General features: G+C 42.3%; 1 protein-coding gene across 50 annotated transcripts in view; it reads right to left on the bottom strand.

Moving 5' to 3' along the window:
* Positions 1 to 570: 570 nt before the first annotated feature.
* LOC146582303 (protocadherin gamma-C5-like) overlaps positions 571 to 20,238 on the bottom strand; it is a 292,403-nt gene continuing 272,735 nt past the window's right edge. For 22 of the 50 annotated variants that reach the window (XM_085294939.1, XM_085294789.1, XM_085294756.1 and 19 more), the window contains exons 2-5: positions 8,670 to 8,728; positions 7,740 to 7,793; positions 4,803 to 4,900; positions 571 to 3,289 (exon numbers count right to left, since the gene is read on the bottom strand). In XM_085294939.1, coding sequence (XP_085151065.1) covers positions 3,006 to 3,289; positions 4,803 to 4,900; positions 7,740 to 7,793; positions 8,670 to 8,728 — 495 coding nt within the window. In that variant the 3' untranslated portion in view covers positions 571 to 3,005. Of the gene's footprint in view, positions 3,290 to 4,802; positions 4,901 to 7,739; positions 7,794 to 8,669; positions 8,729 to 12,773; positions 16,578 to 16,617; positions 19,886 to 20,238 lie in introns of those variants that run through there. The other 28 variants (XM_085294947.1, XM_085294893.1, XM_085294876.1 and 25 more) reach the window with 8 other exon arrangements.

Raw genomic sequence — 20,238 nt, 5'->3', positions numbered from 1 at the left:
TCTTGTTGGTGGTTCCTCATACTACAGCGAAAACTAAAATAAACAATGGAATCCATTACCATTACGTTTGAGATCAATGGACTCTATTGAAACTTTTAAAGAGCAGTTTAGTACTTATTTGTATAGGCGTACTAATTGTTCTTGTGAAGCATATCCTTTTCTAGAAAGATGCTAAATAAATCAATTTTACTGACTTAATATGCTGTGCCGTGCTTTTTCTTTTTAAACAAAGAATACTTTTTTGGCAGCTGTAGTTCTGAGTACTATTGAAAAAGGATCAGAACTTATATCATCAATTTAACATGTTTTTGATTAAGACATCCTAGTTCCTGTAAATTATTTGTAGCTTCGTAGTTTGCTTTTTAAAGAAATCTGAAATTAAAGAAGACAAAAGGCTTCTGGGATTAATTAGTAGTGCTGCAGCCACATGGTTAAAACTCCAAGAAGCATTTAAAACTGTTTAGTGAGCGCGATTAATATTGTTAACAATGTAATGATGCTCAGAGTTACCTCACTCAGCCTGTGAGAGAAATGACAAATAGCAGCATTAACACAAACCACACGCATAAGTAATTTTAAAATGAATCTTTTTATTTGAAATGTCAGTGTTCAAGAGAAAATAAAACAGCAATATAAATATTAGCATAAAAATAAGAGAGTAACACAGGGGTATAGCGTGGGGTTTAAGCATTTGATAAGAAAGATAATACAGCAGGATAGAGTAGGATTAATTCAGCAGCGGACGGACTTACACATATATAATATTTATAATCATTTGTTCATATGGACAGAAAGAGAATGAGAGGCATTCTTTCACAAATGCACAAGATAAAATCACCGCAAAAGAACATTAAGAGGTTACAGAAGGATAGAAACTTTTCCATATTTTTTTTTCTTTTCTTTTGTATCTTTACAGGGTGATAAAAGATAGTAGAGGGAAAATAAACACAAAAATATGCGCAACACATACCACAAGTTAACTAGTCTACGTGTGTCACTTCTTTTACTTATCTAAAGTTATCTTTATCAGTTATTTACACTTAAGTGTTAGTTGGCTTCCATGGTGCTTAGTTACTACATTGCAACACAAACTGCTGAAGAACATCTCAATTTTTTTTTTTTATTATTGTTTTTTTTTAACTGTGGTTTTCTTAATTTTTTTTTCTTAAAAACAAAATGCAACACATTCCAGTAGTAAGCCACGCCTTGTGGAGAGGGACTTTTATTTTGAAAATGTTGGACATGGTCCCTACTATACAAACACCTGGCTCATACCATCGACAGGACTCGTGTTTATTTACAGTGGGGAAGAGCCTCACAGGACTAGGGAGTAGAGGGCGGGAGGTGAGGGGTGAAGAGGTTGAGGTTTCCCATTGGTGTCAATGGAAGAGAGAGATTTCAAAGGGCTTGTGAGTGGCATCTCCTCACCAACAGGGACAACTGCGCTTGGCTCTGTTGACCTCTACTACAGTCAGTGCATTTGAGAGAGTTTCTGGGGTGGGCAGGTCAACTGTGGTTCCTCTGTACATTCAGTGGGTAGAGCCAAGGATGTTTACCACCCCCTGATCGATACAATGGTGCCACCTCAGTCTGCTTACCTCTCACCATACCACTTCCACTCTCCCTAACCCACCCTGCAAGCTGCCTTTTTTTTCTTCATGCTGTTGTACGTGTCCAGGAGTTTGACAGAAGGATAGACGGCAATGTAAAAACTTCATATCTTATACAAACACTTTCTCTATGCTATCGAATCGTTATCTCCCAAAGAAAAGACATGATACTGTGCCACATCAAGACGTTTCTTCAGCACTTGAGGATGGTGAAGGAAAATACTCCATCGAGGCCCTAAAGGCCCGCAAGGTGTCTAGAAACTCCTAAGCACTTAAGTTTACCACATCTACATGTTTCCCTAAAGACTGAAGTGATTACAACCCCTACATCATCTTAAGAATACTAACAGTGCATTTCTTTTTGTTTGGCTCTCAATATGGGGGTGGTGAATGAGGGAGGGACACGAGCTGAGTGTGAGGAGGGGAGGGCAGGGGGGTGCGGGGCAGCAAGACATATCTGTGCCCATCTTGGAGGTGTTGCAGAAGAAGCCAGTCTCTGCTGCTGTACCACTGATATGGACAGCATGGCTCGTGACTCCACGACACAGCGCCGTGCAACCCCGACTCTTTGCCAGCCCTTCCTCTGGGTGCATGCTCAGGTCATAAAAATATCAGAAGATTAAAATCTGTTTTTTTTTAAACTACGATTACAAAAGTAATTTTCATTTTGCGTCAAGTAAATGCTACATGTGCATTATATTGACCTGCGATTGGAGGGACGATAATAGATTCAAGATGTCCTCCTCCTCTGCTTTTGCAATGCATAGTTTGCAATTCTAAACTAGTATATGTGGTTTGAACCTTAATGAGCATGCAGAAGAGTTTGTAATACTTGTCAAACAACAGCCTTAAAGTCAAAGGACTTAACGCTTTAAGACCCAGCAATGCTGACCCTATTAGCAATCTAATGGATGGCAACTAACGTACTTTACAACAGCTGACTTTCCACTTCATGGAAAGTGCATGAAAAAATCCAACGTGAAAGACATTAACATTTCATTTCTGAATACATCACTGCGTATAGTCTTGTCATCCCAGCAAGGTTGCTTACACTGAATCTCTTTGTCCAAGTTTTTGTTTTGTATTTTTGCCAAAAAAAGAGAAAGAAATATGGGCGGGGGACAGTAACCCCCCACACCCAGCCAAATATATCTACCAACAACGGTTATGTGAACAATAATAGACCTTAAGCACAGCACAAGTTAGAAACACTAACAGCTTTCAACACATTCAGATTCTTTGAGGCATTCAAGACACTTTCAAAGAACTTTCAAAATCGCCCATGTGGTCACAAGTGATTTGCTGTCAATATTTAAGATATCTAATGGTGGGGTGTGGAGGGTTAATTTCTCATCAGATCAGGCCCAGGTTGATCATTCCTTCACCTATTCACATCTACTTCTTCTCCTTCTTGGTGGACTTCTTCTTGGAGGCTGGAGTTTGGGCGGCCTTAGGGGGCTCTGGTTGAGCTGAGGCCTGAGGAGGGGGCAGTGCCTGTTGGGTGGCCTGCTGGGCCGTGGCCTGCTGCTGCTGGGGGTTTGAGGTGAGGGTGGCCGTGCTGCCTGGGATGTAGACGTTCTGACGATAGTCTGGCACGTGCTGCAGAGTGAACTGGGGGCTGTAGCGGGTGCTCAAGCCCATAGTGCCGGGCCCGAGGGTGGCTGTAGCCTCACTCACTTCTAGGGGGAAGAGAGACAAAGTTGGGGGACAAGGGGTGAGGAGGGAAGAGGACAGAGGGATGAAACTTGTTAGAAAAGCATTTGGAAGAATATCTAGTATAAACAGAAGAGGTGAAATTAAATGGGACATAAAAGGAAATTATAATACTTTGTACAGCAGATTAAAACGAAATTCAGTCTGAACATCAGGTTTAGTTCAAACAAAAACATAAAGAGACAGTAAGTGAACCTAAAAAGTAAAGATATGAACAAGAAGAAATATTAACAAAAGAGTGAAGAGGATTTTCTTTTTTGTTCAACATGGTTGCTGAAAATGTCTTATTCCTCTGTTTATCTGGCGTTCCTTTTCTTAAAAAAATAAATAAATAAATCAGGCATGCCCTGTTTTTGTGAGCGTGCATGACGTAGCTGCTCAGCCCATAATTCTCCCACAGCCCCTGCATTGCAGAGCCAGGGAACAAACCCTCCCTCCCCCATTCTCTAGTTCATCTCAGCCTCCATAAACACACACATGCACATGACATTTGCAGTTCTAACTGTGCTGGAGCTAAAGTCATTAGAGAGAACACTTTTTTATTACCTTCTCCTCTGAAGTGGAGCGCTAATTAAATGAATTGTTCCGTGTTTGTCATTGTGTTTATCGGCACAGTGACATTAAGCACAAAGGAGAGATGACCTTCAGTATTTATCACATGCTCAGTTTGTTCCTTCCTCCCTGATGGCTCAAATTGTTCATTCTGTCTAACATGCAGGTTACCAACACATGACGATCTCGCCATTTCCCAGTGATGGAAAAAAAATGTCACACACCAGGGCCCAGTTCCCAGTGTCCAAGAAGGGGGGGACAGATTGGTGGTGAAATAACACTGGAAGTGACGACTTGAATCTGTTTGCCAATAAACCTCGTCACATTCGTCTCTCCATCATTACCATCTTTGTATAATTTGTGTTTGCCTGACGCTACATTTGGTCTTGGTAATCCTGCTGTTTTCTGCGTACTTTTCTATGCGATGACAAAGCCTGAAGATGAGTCACTGTGTGAATTCACCTCAGTGCTGCCTAAGCCGTCACTGCAGGGACAGAAGGGACAGGACAGGAGGGGGAGGATGTGTGTTGTAACATATAGGAATCATATAGGCTTTAATGTTACATAAATGTACGAGTAGCCCTTATAGCTTACTGCTTATAGTAAAACATTAAACATGTGATAAGTGTGTACAGTGGAAACGTGTCTCACTGTTGTGTTATTATATTCAACAAATCAGCTTTACTACATCAAGGAAACTGTGGGTAGTAATACTAGGTTCACGTCCACTAAATGGAAACGCCAGCGTGGACAGACAGAGCTTTATCAATGACTGAGTCTGGCTTGTTGCTCTCCAACCAAACAGGAAGCTAAACAAACCACCACTTCCCACGCATCCTGATGAGAAGAAGAGCAATAAATAGGTTTGGAAAAGAGATGGTGGAACTCATAGGAGGGACGAAAGAGGTGACAAGGTATAGGACCCACCGTTGGCTGCAGCCATCAGGGCTTGGAGCTGCTCAGCTTCAGTAGGGGGCTGGGGCCAGGGGCCAGTTCCCATGGCAACCTCAGGTCCTCCAGTTGCCCTGTGGAAAAAAAAAATCGGGAAAAAACACATGTAAATAAACTCTCCTCTACAGTGGATCTATGTGTGTTTAGCTTGACAGGATGATGTAAAGCAGAGCAGCTGATGGTGAAATACACAGCCTGAGGAGAATAATACGGGATGTATAGTACGCAAAACAGAGTGTGTCTCTCTCACACACACACACACACACACACTCACGCTTAAACAGATTATTGTAAAGGCATGTGCAAATGCTGCTGGACACACACATGGTAGCAAGTGTGTTCACACATTAATTGTACAGCGGTCACACACTCGCCAGTATGACCCTGAGCAATGCGCCGTCTAGTAAATCTGATTAAACGTATTTAATGATCCCACCTTTAAAGGAAATAGCTGTCTGCATAGTCGCACATGCAGCGCTCAGTGAGCGCTGAACATTTCCATCTGGACGGGCTTCATGTTCAAAGGCTGGTTTATTTAAAAGCTGTAATTTGCATGTGGGGGTAACAGCGGAGAAAGCAGACTTGTATGCTTTGAGTATGCTCACCTACTTATTTCTATTCCCATGCATGTAACACGGCAACACAAACTCTGCAACTGAGAACTAGGTCACAATGTTTGAGTCTGTTCCCAAAGTGCTAATAAACCCCCAATTTTAGATTTTTAGTGTCAAAAAACAACAGTGTGCTATCTTCATGCTACTGGTAAACTATCATAAAATATAGATAAATGTCATTTCACTTCATTAGAAGCCCTGCATGAGACTCAAACATCATTTAAAACCATTATAGCAGTAGTATGGCTAATTCATCACCAGCACTACATTAAAAAAAAGTAACATTTAACTACTCTCAGCCATGTAAACAGTGGGTCAGAGTGTTGAAACAAAGGCTTTTTGACTGTATGGGCTAATAAAACCCCTCAGGACACTCAGTGGAGGCCATGGGTAAACAATTCTGTTGGTATGTGCAGCTGGAAATGACAGTGACACAGTGAAATTGCGTGCTACTTTCCTAATACAAAGATTTTAGAAATAAAGGGGCAAGGCAAGACAGTCTGTACAGCGTTATAGCACACAAGATGGTTTATAGTACTCAAGATGGTTAAACTTTTAAGTTTAACTTTTTATGCATGAGAGAACAGAGTTGTAGGCTCATCCTACAGCATAATATTAACCTCAAAGCAATAACCAGAGTCATAAAAAACTGTTTACAGTAATGCAAAGGATGCTATGGCCCCCACACAGCCATGAACACCAAATCGGTCTGGCCAGAAGAAAATGAGATAGCCAAGATGTTTGCACTTAGCAGGACTGGTGTTATTTTAAAGGGTGATTATGCCAAATGATTTTTTTAATGTTTGGGTTCCTTTTTATGAAAAGTAAATATATTTAAGGATTTGCAGCTTATCTAAAACTTCTGCACAATAGACAGTGTGTTAAATGCATAGGATGTAAACAAGAAAGCTCCTTTCTACTTAAAACCAACTAAAAAAGCAATCAGACAAATTGCCCTGATCTGGGGAATAAAGAGAAAGTAAAAGACACATTAACAGAAAAAGTGAAAAAGGAGTTTGAACACAAAAGCTTGGCTCTGATTAAGCGCAGGTTGCCAGACTGCACTGCCAAAACACTGAAGTGGTTTTCAGCTCAGTGCCAGAAAGAGACCGAGGAAGAGAAACATGTATGTCTTGTGCCAAGCAGCCAATGAGAAACAGACTGGAGAGGAGCACCCTCGGTAAGGCCAGAAGCAGCCATTTTGTGCCCCTTCATGCTAAATTAGCTTTATTTTTCTTATCATATCCTCTAGTTGAGTTAAGTGTTTCCTGTGGTCAGGATTATCACTTCCTGTGGGCAAAGTTGTACATTGTGGTCCAGAATGATGTCCTCAGTTGGCCAGTCTGGGCTATCATTCTCCTTCGGTTTCCTTACATTATATGTTTCATCTTAATAGATGCCTTTACTTGTCGCTTTTCAGGGAACCTTCAAGAAATTAAAGCCACAGTAGGAAAAGGTAAAAAAAACCAAAAACAAAAAAAACCCTCCTGCAGCTCTTTGCTTCTTTTTAATCCCCTCCAACCAATGAAGCACAGAATCAGTGGTTAATGTTTTGATTTCACACAGAATTCAAATGCCACTCTATTTAACCATTTATTCCACTGTGTCTTACGTTTTTTCCTTTTTCCCTATCATAGGCTATATTTTATAATTTAAACCCATTCCTCTGGTCACATGGTGTACATGCTGACATCTATTATATCTGCATGTTAATCTCTAGTGCTTAAAACAGACTCCCAATTACTCCATCTAGGAACATCTCAACCTCTAACAGGCATTTTAAACTATCAGTCATGACACAGACGTTGTCATTGTCCTCTGGTTTATAAGTCACATGAAAAAGCTGCATGTGGTGGTGTTAAGCTACAACCATCACAGACATACATCAAAGGCAACACTGTATGGTAGGCAAATCTCAAAGGAGAGAAAAAGAAGAGCTCTCAGACTATAACGACTATATGTATAGCACACATACAAGGCATAGCAAATCTACAAAACACTGCACACAAACTGAAAAAAAGTGTCACAATCCTTTCTACGCCACAGCAGGCATTGTGGCCTATGCACATCGATCAACAAATCCCATCAAACTTTCGGGGAGACTAACAGAAGCTATGGGTTAGGTACAGCTACACACAGCACAGCACTCAACTGCAGTGCACTAACTAAAAGATTTGAGTCACTCCCTGCCCTTATCAGCTGACCAAGTTCCTCTTTCACTGAACGGCGGCAAATGCGATCCCTGATCAGCTGCTGAGGACATAAAGTGACCATACAGGGCCTACGTCTAAATCGGTACCTTGTCCCATTCTTCGGCGTCCATCGTATGTGTGTACCGTACGGCATGTGGGGACTAAAAACACAACAAGTTATACACCCTGAAAAGAACTACTGTGTATTTGTATATGCTTTAGATCTTGTTTGGAAAATGCTGAGTCAGCCACATACTTTTCAAAAACAGGATGTGAATGACATAGCTGTTGAGAAGTAAAATAAAACCCAGTGGTTTCTAAAAGTGCAGTAGCTTGTGTTTGTGCCTAACATTGCCTGTGTGTTTCAGGGACAAACCTCGACTCATAAGATCTGTCGCACAATCACAACTGCGTACACTACATGGGCAAATATCAGTGACAAAGCAATCAACACAGAATGTAAACTAAACAACACAACTGACATTTAATAAGGCAAGTAACTGATGTCGAGAAAACGTGTTTTCAAGTGACGTGGCAGGAAAAAATGGAGAGAGCAATAAAGATAAATGCACTATCCCATCCCCCCCCGCTAGCTCTGGTCACTGTTCCTCATCAGTAGTACTGAGCGATGGCGCACAGGCTCAGGGAGCGCAGAGAGGAAAGGAACAGCAGGGGAGGGGGAGGGGGAGTGGAAGCTGCAGCAGCCATTTTATAAAGCAGCCTGGAAACAGGCAGAGATGCTTTTCACAACCTTACTGAGCAGAATCATGCAATCAGGTGGAACAAGAAACTCATCACCACTGGAATAAAATTTGAAGTCACATAAAAATGTTTGCTTGTGATGCCATCTGTATTTTAAAATCAGATGGCACACTGCAGGTAGCAAATTATTATGGTTACAGCGCTCACTACCATCCCCCCTTTTTAAAAAAAAAATCCCTCACCCCTTTTACTCTTTTCCCCCTTGAAAAGCAATAACATGATCTAGATATTACTGCGTATTTCAGCTGAATCAATGTGTTACTCTGCTAACTCACCCGCTAGGTCCGGGTCTTTGTCCCTGTGTGAAGCGCCAGTCATTGTTGGGAGGCTTTTGCTGTGAAGAGAACAGAAGATGCAGTATGAAATATATGTTTCATCGCAACAACAGCAAGATGTTTCTAAGGTGCAGTTTAGTGTTTTTATGTACTTGGTTTGTAGTTGAGATGTGTGCAATGACGATGTATGCCTGTGTGTATCATTTGTCTTTACAGTTTTTCACTGAGGCTCATCAAAGCATTACAGATGGCCACGAATAACTGTACCTTCAGGCATCCATGTTGTCCCAAACACTGTGGGGCATAAACTGAGCACGCACACATACACAAAAACTACAGGCCTGATTAAAAAAAAGGAAAAAAGAAAACCCTCAAAACTAAAATCAAAAGACTGACATCATCAAAAAGAGAACGTGTTAATTTAAGTGGGCAATCGGCTTTGCACCAAAGCGGCCAGAAGCTGAACTGGACGTCCAAATGACTTGCATCTGAAAGGATTATTTCAGTGGATGACAGTACACATAGAGATGTGTCTAAAATACTGAGCTTGCCAGCTCATGAGTGGAAAAATGAAGGCAAACCAAAACTATGACACTGACAAGAATTTTAGGAGACACACAGACAGACTGATTAGCTTCCCACACTGCTTCTTATAAAAATCTCCTTTAAAGAGTCAGAGGACAAAAGAAGTTGTATACCAAAACTTAGAAGCAGTGATAAAAGCCTCTCCCATCTCTGCATGCTTCTGCTGTCTATTAATGTCTTCAACCCCTTTGCGGTTTTGTCCATCTCTACCTCACGGGCCATGCCACCATGTCTCTCTCTAGCTCTTTCCCTCCCTCACTCTCTCTGACTCTCTTGTTGTGCAGTGATGCGGTGAATAGACCCGTGGCTTGGCTCCAGATTCTGCTGCCTAATCGACACAAGAGCTCCCTGGAGAGAGAGGCCAACAGAATGATGTGCTGCATTATTAAAAGAGCTGTTCTACCAAAGGGAATGATGGAAAGAAGCAAGAGAGCAGCAGAGAAAAGTGAAAGACAGCTACACGCAAGGAGCAGTATTGACTGAGAATCTGTTAGAATACAGGTAAATAAAGGAATAAAGGTTAGTGACCACACAGGACCAAACAGGGAAATACAGTTTGTTGAAACAGCCTGAAGACAAAACAAGTGAATTTAACCGCAGGACCTGAAGATACTCCCAACAGAGTTGAGTGTGCATGATGAAGAAGTAATGGAAGCAGTAGTACAGTTGCTGAACAAGCCCATAATGCATGTAGCGTTGAGTGAAAATAGCTGTCGGTGGATTCAGTTTCAGTGTTGTTTTCATGTTGAATACAAGTCAGCTCTCCGGAAGAGAAAAACAAGGTCCGTTACAGACACGGTTGCTTGGTTATTCCTCGTAACAACTCGCAAGCTTTTTATTACAGTGTGAAATGTTTTTAATGGGTGAAGATGAGAGGGAGGGTGAAAAATGAACTCTCATCCTCCTTCACGGCAGAGCTCGGTTGATGGTTAAAGTCTAAAATTGGACACAGAGATGTGTATGTGTGCGTGGGCATGTAAATCTGTCTGGGTTGTAGGGAGAAAAAAAAATATCAGCAGTGAGGGGAAGCAAACATCCACAAAGAAAGAGACCCAGCATTCCAGCTGTGTGAGTTGTTCTCACCACACACTTTCACAGACAAACACTGATCGTTTTCAAGGTTAAATCCCAATGCAGGCATGTGGAAAGAAGAATAACAGACTGTACTGGAATATCTTCCTGTATGCTTCCTTATGGAAAGCCGGGTGTAAGCAGACAGATAAAACTAGGCTATTTTATAAATCTCCAATGCTTATCTGCTTGAGTAAAACTGAAGACGTTCAACAAACCGATGTGTGTTGCCGAGGTTTTAAATTAAGGTGGTTACATCAACAACAGTTTCTAGGTAAAACAAATCCCAATAGTAAAACCTATTACCGGCTTACAGAGACAAAATCTAATTGACTTCATCTGCAATTATCTGAGGAGCTTTAGCTGTGCTTGTTTCTTTATGATTTGTTCTCTTTAATGAGTCGGTCACTAAAGAAATATGAATGAGGTTATTAAAAATTCACAAGCTGTTTTTCTTTTTTTGAGAGCAAGCTAAACGTAAGCATGGAGAGAGAGAGAGAGAAGGTCAGACAGACTATCCAGACATGCTGCCAATGAAGAGACAGATTACAGCTCTGTGGGCCCAACTTCTCATCCCACAGAAAGACGATCATATTAAACCTGGAAGATTTAAAAATGGCTCAATGTACTTCCCTTACATCTCTGAGTTGAACCAAAGAGCTTTGAAGGATCTCCAGGTGAATTAGAACCTGGCTGGATTCCTTAGCTACCTCACAGTAATGTGCATAAAAGCTCAAAAATATAAAGAGAACTGGATTTAGGGACAGGAAGGTCAAAATCATGGTATTCAAATCTAAACTGCCGACTTCAATACTGTTTTAATTTGCACCGTCACAAGAAAGGATCACAATGAGTAGTGTTTGACTATGATATTCCGCTCCTTTAAGCAAACATCATGACTCAACTAATCATAACCTCTGAGGACAGTTTTACTGAACCGCATGAACCAGCATGTCCAATGCACAGCTCTGTCATCCATAAAAAAAGCATATTTACAAAAAACACTTGGGCTAACTTTGTGCCAACCCTTATTAACTCACACAAGCTTAAAGACTGAAATACTAAACGGTAACATTCAGATCTTGATGCAAATGAGAAACAAAAAAAAAAAAGGGAAAAGGTGGGTTATGACTTTGCAGTGAGTCAAAATGCTTCACATCCTTTAATATACTGTAATTTTAACCCAAGTCTTATGTGAAAGCATGTTATTGAAGAGAGTTTGCCAAGAGAGCACACTGCAAATGAATAAAGGATACAAAGAGGGGCAGTGGGAAGGATCTAAGGCCCCAGGGCTCCTCCTGCCTGATGCTTTTTACACACAATCTCATGCATGCAGGCACGCAAACACCCGTAGTGGTACTCTAAAGCTTTATAGCCTGTGCCGTCTGTCACTGTGCCACACATGCATAAAGCCATCCTTCCTTTCCAGTTATCAGTCCCTCTATCTCTTTTGCTCTGCTGTCCTTGTTGCACACGTGTCACCAGAGTAGAGAGACAGATGGTACGCTGCTGACCTCAGGGACAACCTAATTCTGTGCAGTCTTTATAAAACAGAGTTGGTAGAAATATGAGGGTTTAAAAAAAAAATTTAAATAGTCAAGGGTAAAAATCATTATCAAAATAACAGAGCAACCTCACGTAGATGTGAAATGCTAGATGAGGAATACTGAGGATAAATTGATTAAAGATGAAAAACAAAACGTTCTATTTTTTTCTACTGAATTCCCCACTGATCACTAAGAGCGACCTCATGTGATGCTGAGTCATGGAACCAATCAAAGGTTCAGAGGACAACAGGAAGTCAGGGTTCAGGCCACTGACCCCACAAATTCCTGTTTTTCAGCTACTGCTTTATTCTTTGGCTCTCTCCCTCCACCCATCTTACCATTTTCTTTCCTGGCTCTTTTCCTCCGTCACCCCCATCTCTCTCTCTGTCATCCTGTTCCCCTCTATCTTCCAGCCATTTCACTGAGCCAACTCTGCAGTACCCATCTTCATCTGGTTGTCTCCTCCCCTCCATCTGTTAACAGCACTTATGTTTTACCCCTTTCCCCCTGTTTTGCTATTCCAGCTAGCTTCTTTTTCCTTTATAACTGCAGCTTTATTCTTCATAAATAGCAGCATTCTCTGTCACTTAAAATGCTTCAAGCCAGAGATAGTAACCACATTTGCCCTTGGGTCAGATTAAATATTAAGATGTTTTTTCACTCTTCACAAACCTATCTAACAGAACAATAGCACTCTCAGAGCCCTGTCACCATGTAGAGAGAGACTGGTCCTCTGGGTAAAACAAAACAAATGGAGTAAAAGATAAAATACAGCAAGTCACTGGGGAAGTTTTCAGTGCATAACAAAACAGAGACGTATTTTAGGATGTTTATGCATTTCCACAAGTCTAATGTTAATAGTGAAAAGTATATATGCTCACTCTCCCACTTAATCTCTCACCTCACTGGCTGAGTTCATAAGGTACTTCTTGCTGAGCGTCATGTTGAGTGTGTTGTTGTGACTCAGCATGGGTGATTTCATAAATACAAAGTCACTTCGGCTAGATATAGTGGAGTAGCAGGGCCTATAGGTCCGTGTATGTGGCTCTTGGGGACCTCCCACAACCTCCATATATCGTATGGGTCCATCAGTATTGAGCTGCAGGTGGAGGTCCTTGCTAGGCCTCTGATGGTAGCGGCTGGACCTGTGGTGACCATAGCAGCAGCATTCAGAGCCTCCCAGCCCTGGGCCACGGTGTCTCAGGCAGCGCACCATGAGAACAACAAATGTGATAAAGGACACCGCTGACACACAGGCTAGAGAGATGATAAGGTACAAAGTGATATCTGGCATCCCATTGCGTTGGTAGAAAGGTATGTGGTGAGGAATAATCGGAGCATCGTTGGCTGGTGCCTTCTCATCCACAGTTATTGTAACGTTCACAGAAGTGGACTTGGGTGGGTCGCCATTATCCTGAATCATGACCACAATGTCATAAGTTGAACCACTTTCCTCCTCGTCCCACTTTCGAGCTGTGCGGAGGTCCCCAGTGTGTGCCCCAATACGGAACATACCAGCATTTGGTCCAGGAGCAATTGAGTAAAACAACCAAGCATTGTGCCCACTGTCTGCATCCACTGCGACCAGTTTATTTATAAGGTGCCCTGGACTGGCAGATGGGGCCACAGTGAACTCTAATCTTTTGTCTTTTGAGTAGGAGGGGTGTACAATCACTGGTGCATTGTCATTCACATCCACAACAAACACGTGCACAGTGACGTTGGATGTCCGTGGGGGCACTCCAGCATCCTCAGCCTGCACCTCTATACGGAAAGCTTTAAGCTGTTCATGATCCAGAGAGCGCATGCTGTAAATGTGACCGCTCTTCGGGTTGATGTAGACATAAGAAGATATGGGTGAGCCCTGCACCATGCTTGTAAGGATTGAATAAGAGACGTGTGCATTTTCACCAAGGTCTGGGTCAGTGGCAGAAACGACAGCGATGGGAGAACTGGGAGCGTTGTTTTCTGAGATGTCCACAGAGTATGAAGGCTGAGAGAAAGTGGGGGCATTGTCATTTACATCAGACACCTTCACCACAAAGTTGATTTGTGATGAAAGGGGAGGGGAACCAGCATCAGTGGCCTTGATGATAACTGAGTACTCTGGGACAGTCTCACGGTCCAGGTTGCCAGCTGTGACCAGGCGGTAACTCATGTCAAAAGTTGACATGAGTTTGAATGGTAAACCTGGCGTGATAGTCAGCTTAACATTTCCATTCAGACCAGGGTCTGGGTCCCGTGTGTTTATGAACGCTATAGCGGTCCCCGGTGCTGAGTCCTCTCTGATAGACTCAGTCAGTGACACCAGTTTCACCTCTGGTGCGTTGTCATTCACGTCAGTGATGGTCACAATGACGTTACAGGAGCCCTCCATAGCGGGAGAGCCACCATCTCTGGCCTGCACTGTTATGTGATATGCATTCATCTCCTCATAATCCACAACACCCTTTACACGGATTTCCCCGCTTTTAGAATCCACAGTGAATAGATTGAGAACGTGCTGTGGTGTGTATTTACTAAAAAGATACGATATGTCCCCGTTGCTACCCGAATCGGCGTCTGTGGCGTTTACTTTCGTTACTAAAGTGCCCAGTGCAGCATTTTCTAATAATGTAACTTTCTTTACAGGTTCGTCAAAGACGGGCGCATTGTCATTTACATCCAGAATGTCAATGAGCAGAAGTGTTGAGCCAGATTTCTCTGGCTGACCCCCATCCACAGCAGTGAGCAGCAGGCGAAACGAGGCCTGCCTCTCTCTGTCCAAAGCTTTATCCACCACTAGCTCTGGAAACTTGCGGCCGTCACTTTTAGTTTCCACATTCAAAGTAAAGAAGTCATTTGATGCGAGATGATACGTGCGTAACGAGTTGGTACCCACGTCAGGGTCGTGCGCGCTCTCCAAACGAAATTGTGTGCCAGGTGCGGCTGCCTCAGAAATCTCCAAAGAAATGTTAGTGGTTGAAAACTGCGGCGCATTGTCATTCACATCCAGAACGTTCACCACGACGCGATGGATCTCTAAAGGATCATCCATAAGTATTTGAAGGTGTAGTGAACACGCTGAACTTAAATCGCACAGATTCTCTCTGTCAATTTTTTGTTTAATAATCAAATCGCCAGTCGTCTGCTTCACCTCAAAGTACTGCACTGATGATTCGGAGACCACCCGCAGCCTCCTCTGAACAATCCGCTGAGCAGTGAGAGTCAAGTCTTTAGCGATATTCCCCACGACAGAGCCTGGATTTAGTTCCTCCGATACGGAATAGCTGAGCTGAGCGGACGCACAGGAGACCCATGCTAGATAAAAGTAAACCCTCCACAGCCTCCCTCCTCCCGAGTACTTTGTCTGCGCGGAGTCCATTGTACTGCGCTCCGAGGATCAGGGAACGGCAACGTTTCTAACTTCTTTCACTGTAGCGTATCCATGATAGAATTAAAACGCGACGTCCACACTCCTAAACATTTCCATTTTAGAAAAAGGGCGATATGATGTTTTGATGTGACCATGACGGCCGTCTTTAAAGAAAAAAAATAAACGAGAGCGAAAACTCAAAGTTTTTTTCTGCCTCCACTCTCTGCTTGTGTCTCCTCCGCCTGATTCCCCTCATGGGCGGAGAGAGGCAACTCAGGCCTTCCCTCTCATTGGAAGACAGGGTTGGATCAGTGTTGTCATCTCTCTCTCTCACACGCACCGAAAACTTTTTAGTGACTTCACTTCCACATACGAGTATCAACTCGAAAAAAAAAAATTGGTTTCAAAAGTTTGAGATTACACCGAAAGACAAATAACACAGCACGCCAAGAGTCTGTTAAAACCTATAACGGAGATCGAAGCCATAAATGCAAAGGATAAGTCATCTTTATATAGAACCCCCCACCCACGTGGTTTTCTTTGATAGTTCTCATTGTCAAAACAGTGGGGTATCAGCCTTATGTCATATAACGCAATGCTATTTGCGCCCGCATGGGGGCGTGGTTTCCAAACCGGATTTTCCCCTGAGGGCAAACAATACAGTTTATCAGAAGAAGATTAAAGGTTAAAAACAGGCTTCATTGTAAACCTCAGTAATTCTAGACAAATAAAAATCAAATCAAATAAATACACATTTTTTAAACTATAAAACGACACACGGCAGGCATTTTGAAGATCCTGGCAATTTGAATTAGAGGGGATTTCTATATTTGATACGCCTCATTAACATAAAGACCGAAAACTAATAACTGATTATACTTATTGAAAACGCTAAAATATATTAAGAGTGAATTAAAATAATTGTTGCAACTGAATTGTAAGTTTGCCTTAATTCTATTAAAAACTAGTGTTTTTTTAAAGTAAGAAAAAACATGAAACTGATAACATTTTTTGGAAAAAAAAAAAGATATGCAATAATAAATTGAAACCAATAGTAGTGGTAAAATTTTACTTTTACCATTATAGTTGTACCACACAAACACACACGCATTGCATGGTAGAGAGAGTGAAAGCGATTATGTATATTATCACTTAATTAAATATATACCCGGATTTGTTAAAGTTACTACATTCCATAGTGATAATCAAATAAGAAAGTGTAGAAACAAAAAACTGCGAGCAGGAGAACTTGTTGCACTACACTCATTGCTAGACATAAGCAAGTAACTGCAAAATGAAAATCAGGATAAAAAAAAATCAGGATACGTTAATTTTAAATTCAGGGTTAGGGATATAATTTTACTGAGTTCCCTTCGGATTTTGTTCTCACCTGCTGGCTCTCAAAGGTCCAGGTGCTGTCAGGTAAAGAAGCATCCAGAACACTGATCACCTCCTTAAAGTCTGTGGTGCTGCTGGGTTTAATCAGAGTGAAATCGCTGTACTCTGACATCGGAGACATACAGGACCTGAAGGACTGACTCTGAGACAGCATGTCTCCTCCCAGGACCTCCACGTATTTTATAGGTCCATCAGTGTTGAGCTGAATTTGCAGGTTTCTGTTGGGGTTCTTGTAATCATCAGAGTCGGTCCGTCTCATGCAGCACGTGCTGCTGCTACTGCTGTTCCTGATGCATTTAACCGCTAAGATGAGGAAAGTGACCAGAGACAGCACGGACACCGAGGCCAGAGAGAGAATCAAATAAAGGGTGATTCTCCCAGTTTTCTTGCTGGGCTCGGCCGCTTTATGTCGGAGGTCTGAGATGGGCTCATGGAGGCCGTCCTCCAGTATGATGGACACCGTGACTGTGGAGGACTGGATCGGTTCCCCGTCGTCCTTGATCTCTATAAGCAGCCTCTGAGAGGAGTCGTCCTGCTCGGACACAGCGCGTTTAGTCCTCACCTCCCCTGTGTACAGATTGACAGTGAAGAGAGAGGCGTCTGTGGCCTCCGCCAGTCTGTAGGAGATCCAGGCGTTATGGCCCGAGTCAGCGTCCACGGCTGTCACCTTGGTAACCAGGTGACCCGCTTTCGCGGAGCGAGGCATCCTCTGATGAGAGAGGGAGCCCATGGCAGCGGAGGAGGGGTAAATAACAGCGGGGGCATTGTCGTTCTGGTCCAGGATAAAAACATGGACAGTGGCGTTGCTGCTGAGAGACGGAGAGCCCTGATCCTTTGCCTGGACCTGAATCTGAAACACCTTCAGTTTCTCATAGTCGAACGAGTGCATGCTGTAGATGCTGCCGTTATCTGAGTTAATGTAAACATACGATGAGACAGAAACGTCCTGCACTTTAGAGTCCAGTATAGAGTAAGAGACCTTTGCGTTTTCACCGAAATCCAGGTCAGATGCTGATACTGAGTACAGGATAGAGCCTGGTACTCCATTCTCTTTTAAATACACATTATAATTTCGTTGAGTGAATACAGGAGGGTTATCATTAACATCAGTGATAATAACAGGTATATTTTTTTTACTGGTCAAGGCAGGAGAGCCTGAATCAGTGGCTGTAATTTCAATATTATATTCTGAAAATCGTTCTCTGTCTAAGGTCCCACTGGTAACCAGCGCATAATTATTAGAATACGAAGGTTTCAAAGCAAAGGGAGGGCCCTTGGTAATTTGCAACGTTACTTTACCGTTATCAGCAGAGTCAAGGTCTCGCGCACTGATCAAAGCCACAACTGTCCCACTTGGTGCGTCTTCACGCAATGGCTTGGGCTGAGAAGTGAAAACTATTTCGGGAGCATTATCATTGAAATCAGTAATATCAACCTGCACGCGGCAGTGACCCTCCATCTGAGGACTACCTTTATCTTTTGCAGTCACATCAATGTCATATGACTTGGCAGTTTCATAATCTAACTCCCCTTTCAGAATGATTTCACCGGTTGAAGGGTTAATATCAAAGACCGACAACACCGAGTCTGGCGTCCGAGAGCCAAACGAGAATGTTATTTGGCCATTTAAACCTTCATCTGCATCTGACGCTTTGGGTTGAATAACAACAGTTCCTTGTACACTTTTTTCACCCAGGGACACTTTATAAAGATTCTTTTCAAAAACCGGAAAATTGTCATTATTGTCAAGAACGCTTATGGTTATTTGTGTGGTTCCGGATCTTACTGGATTCCCCCCATCTAATGCTGTTAGTAATATTTTGTGGACTGATTTTTTCTCTCGATCTAGAGGCTTTTCTAATACAAGTTCCGGGACGGTTTTCCCACCCTCGATTTCTTTTATTCTAAGGGAACAACATTCATTTTTACTGAGTGTGTATGATTTAAGGGAATTGCTTCCAACGTCTGGGTCAGATGCGCTCTCTAAAGGGAAGCGTGTACCCACTGCTGCTGACTCGGCTATGTTCAAAGACAATTCATTTGATAGAAAACGTGGAGAATTGTCATTAATATCTTGTATTTCCACCTCAATTCGATGTAACTGTAACGGATCTTCAATGACCACCTGCAAAGGCAACACACAGCTGGCGCTTTGTCCGCATAAAGCCTCTCTGTCTATTCTGTCATTCACCACGAGCTCGCCCTTCCCCGGATCCACACTGAAATACTGCTTTCCAGCCTCAGATGCAACGCGCAATTTACGGTCATAAATGTCCGAAAGTCCCAAACCCAGATCTTTGGCAAGATTTCCTACCACAGAGCCCTGTTTTAGCTCCTCTTGGATACTGTAACGAGTCTGTGCGTTTACTGTAGTCCACAAGAGGAAGAAATGATGCCACCAAAGCGCCTGCCATCTCCAGTCTCGATATTCCTTTCTCTTTGTCATCCCTGGATTAACAAAAAACACAATATCCACAAAGAACGGAGCCCATAAAGCAAAAATCCGTATTCCAAAAGCGCGACATATCCCATTGGAATGATACGTTTTTATAGCTAAAGATATGATTAAGATTTAACCTTATACTCAAAGTGTATGAACCATTTGCCTACTCTCTATCCTCTCTGAGCATTGTGATGGCTGAAGCTGCATGGGGGAGAGAGTAGATCTCTTTGTACAGTTCTGAATGCTATTGGTGCACAGCATCCATCGCTGGCATCCAATGAGAAGGCAACGGTGCAGCATCGTTAAAGACACAATGAGGCTTTTGCACTGCCATGATAGAAGGATTGAAAACACCCGAAACTCCTTATATCATCACAGCATTTTCATCATAGAACATATTAGTCACAACAAATTTAGGATGTCTGTGGGAAGATAAATAATTCTGGAAAATGTAAAACAAAACAAAGATAAAACATCTACTAACAGATAAATATGTTATATAAATGTTTAGGTATTGTTATTTGTTACCGTCTTGAGGAAATGTCTTTTTTTTATTTTTTCAAAATCGATTAACGTGGCCTATGTGGGAGTCGCTGTCCACTTGAGCGGTGCTGAAACGGTCAACTCGAAAACCTGCACACTATCAGACACAGTGGTGAATGATAAAACCAGCCGAGGACCACAACTTATGGAAATAACTTAAAAGTTAAGTGATCGGATATTTAAAAATAAATGTAAATTTAGTGCTTTAATTTAAATACACAAGTTATTTATAATTGCAGTCGATTTTGAGTTCTCGTTATGATTTCACACAAAAAAGCTATAATTTTAATTCTGCTGGAGCACAATCAGTGATATTTGAAATGTAGTTTTATTTGTCACATCTTTTAATACTCTATGCTCACCTGCTGGCTCTCAAAGGTCCAGGTGCTGTCGGGTAAAGAAGCATCCAGGACACTGATCACCTCCTTAAAGTCTGTGGTGCTGCTGGGTTTAATCAGAGTGAAATCGCTGTACTCTGACATTGGAGACATACAGGACCTGAAGGACTGACTCTGAGACAGCATGTCTCCTCCCAGGACCTCCACGTACTTTATAGGTCCATCAGTGTTGAGCTGAATTTGCAGGTTTCTGTTGGGGTTCTTGTAATCATCAGAGTCGGTCCGTCTC

The sequence above is a fragment of the Mchenga conophoros genome, linkage group LG2 (genome assembly GCF_057382185.1).
Source record: "Mchenga conophoros isolate Kocher_MC1m ecotype Shallow Benthic linkage group LG2, M_conophoros_male_GT1.1, whole genome shotgun sequence".
Lineage (NCBI taxonomy): Eukaryota > Metazoa > Chordata > Actinopteri > Cichliformes > Cichlidae > Mchenga > Mchenga conophoros.
Note: the sequence above shows the minus strand (reverse complement) of the source record. Positions and strands in the feature narration are given on the sequence as shown.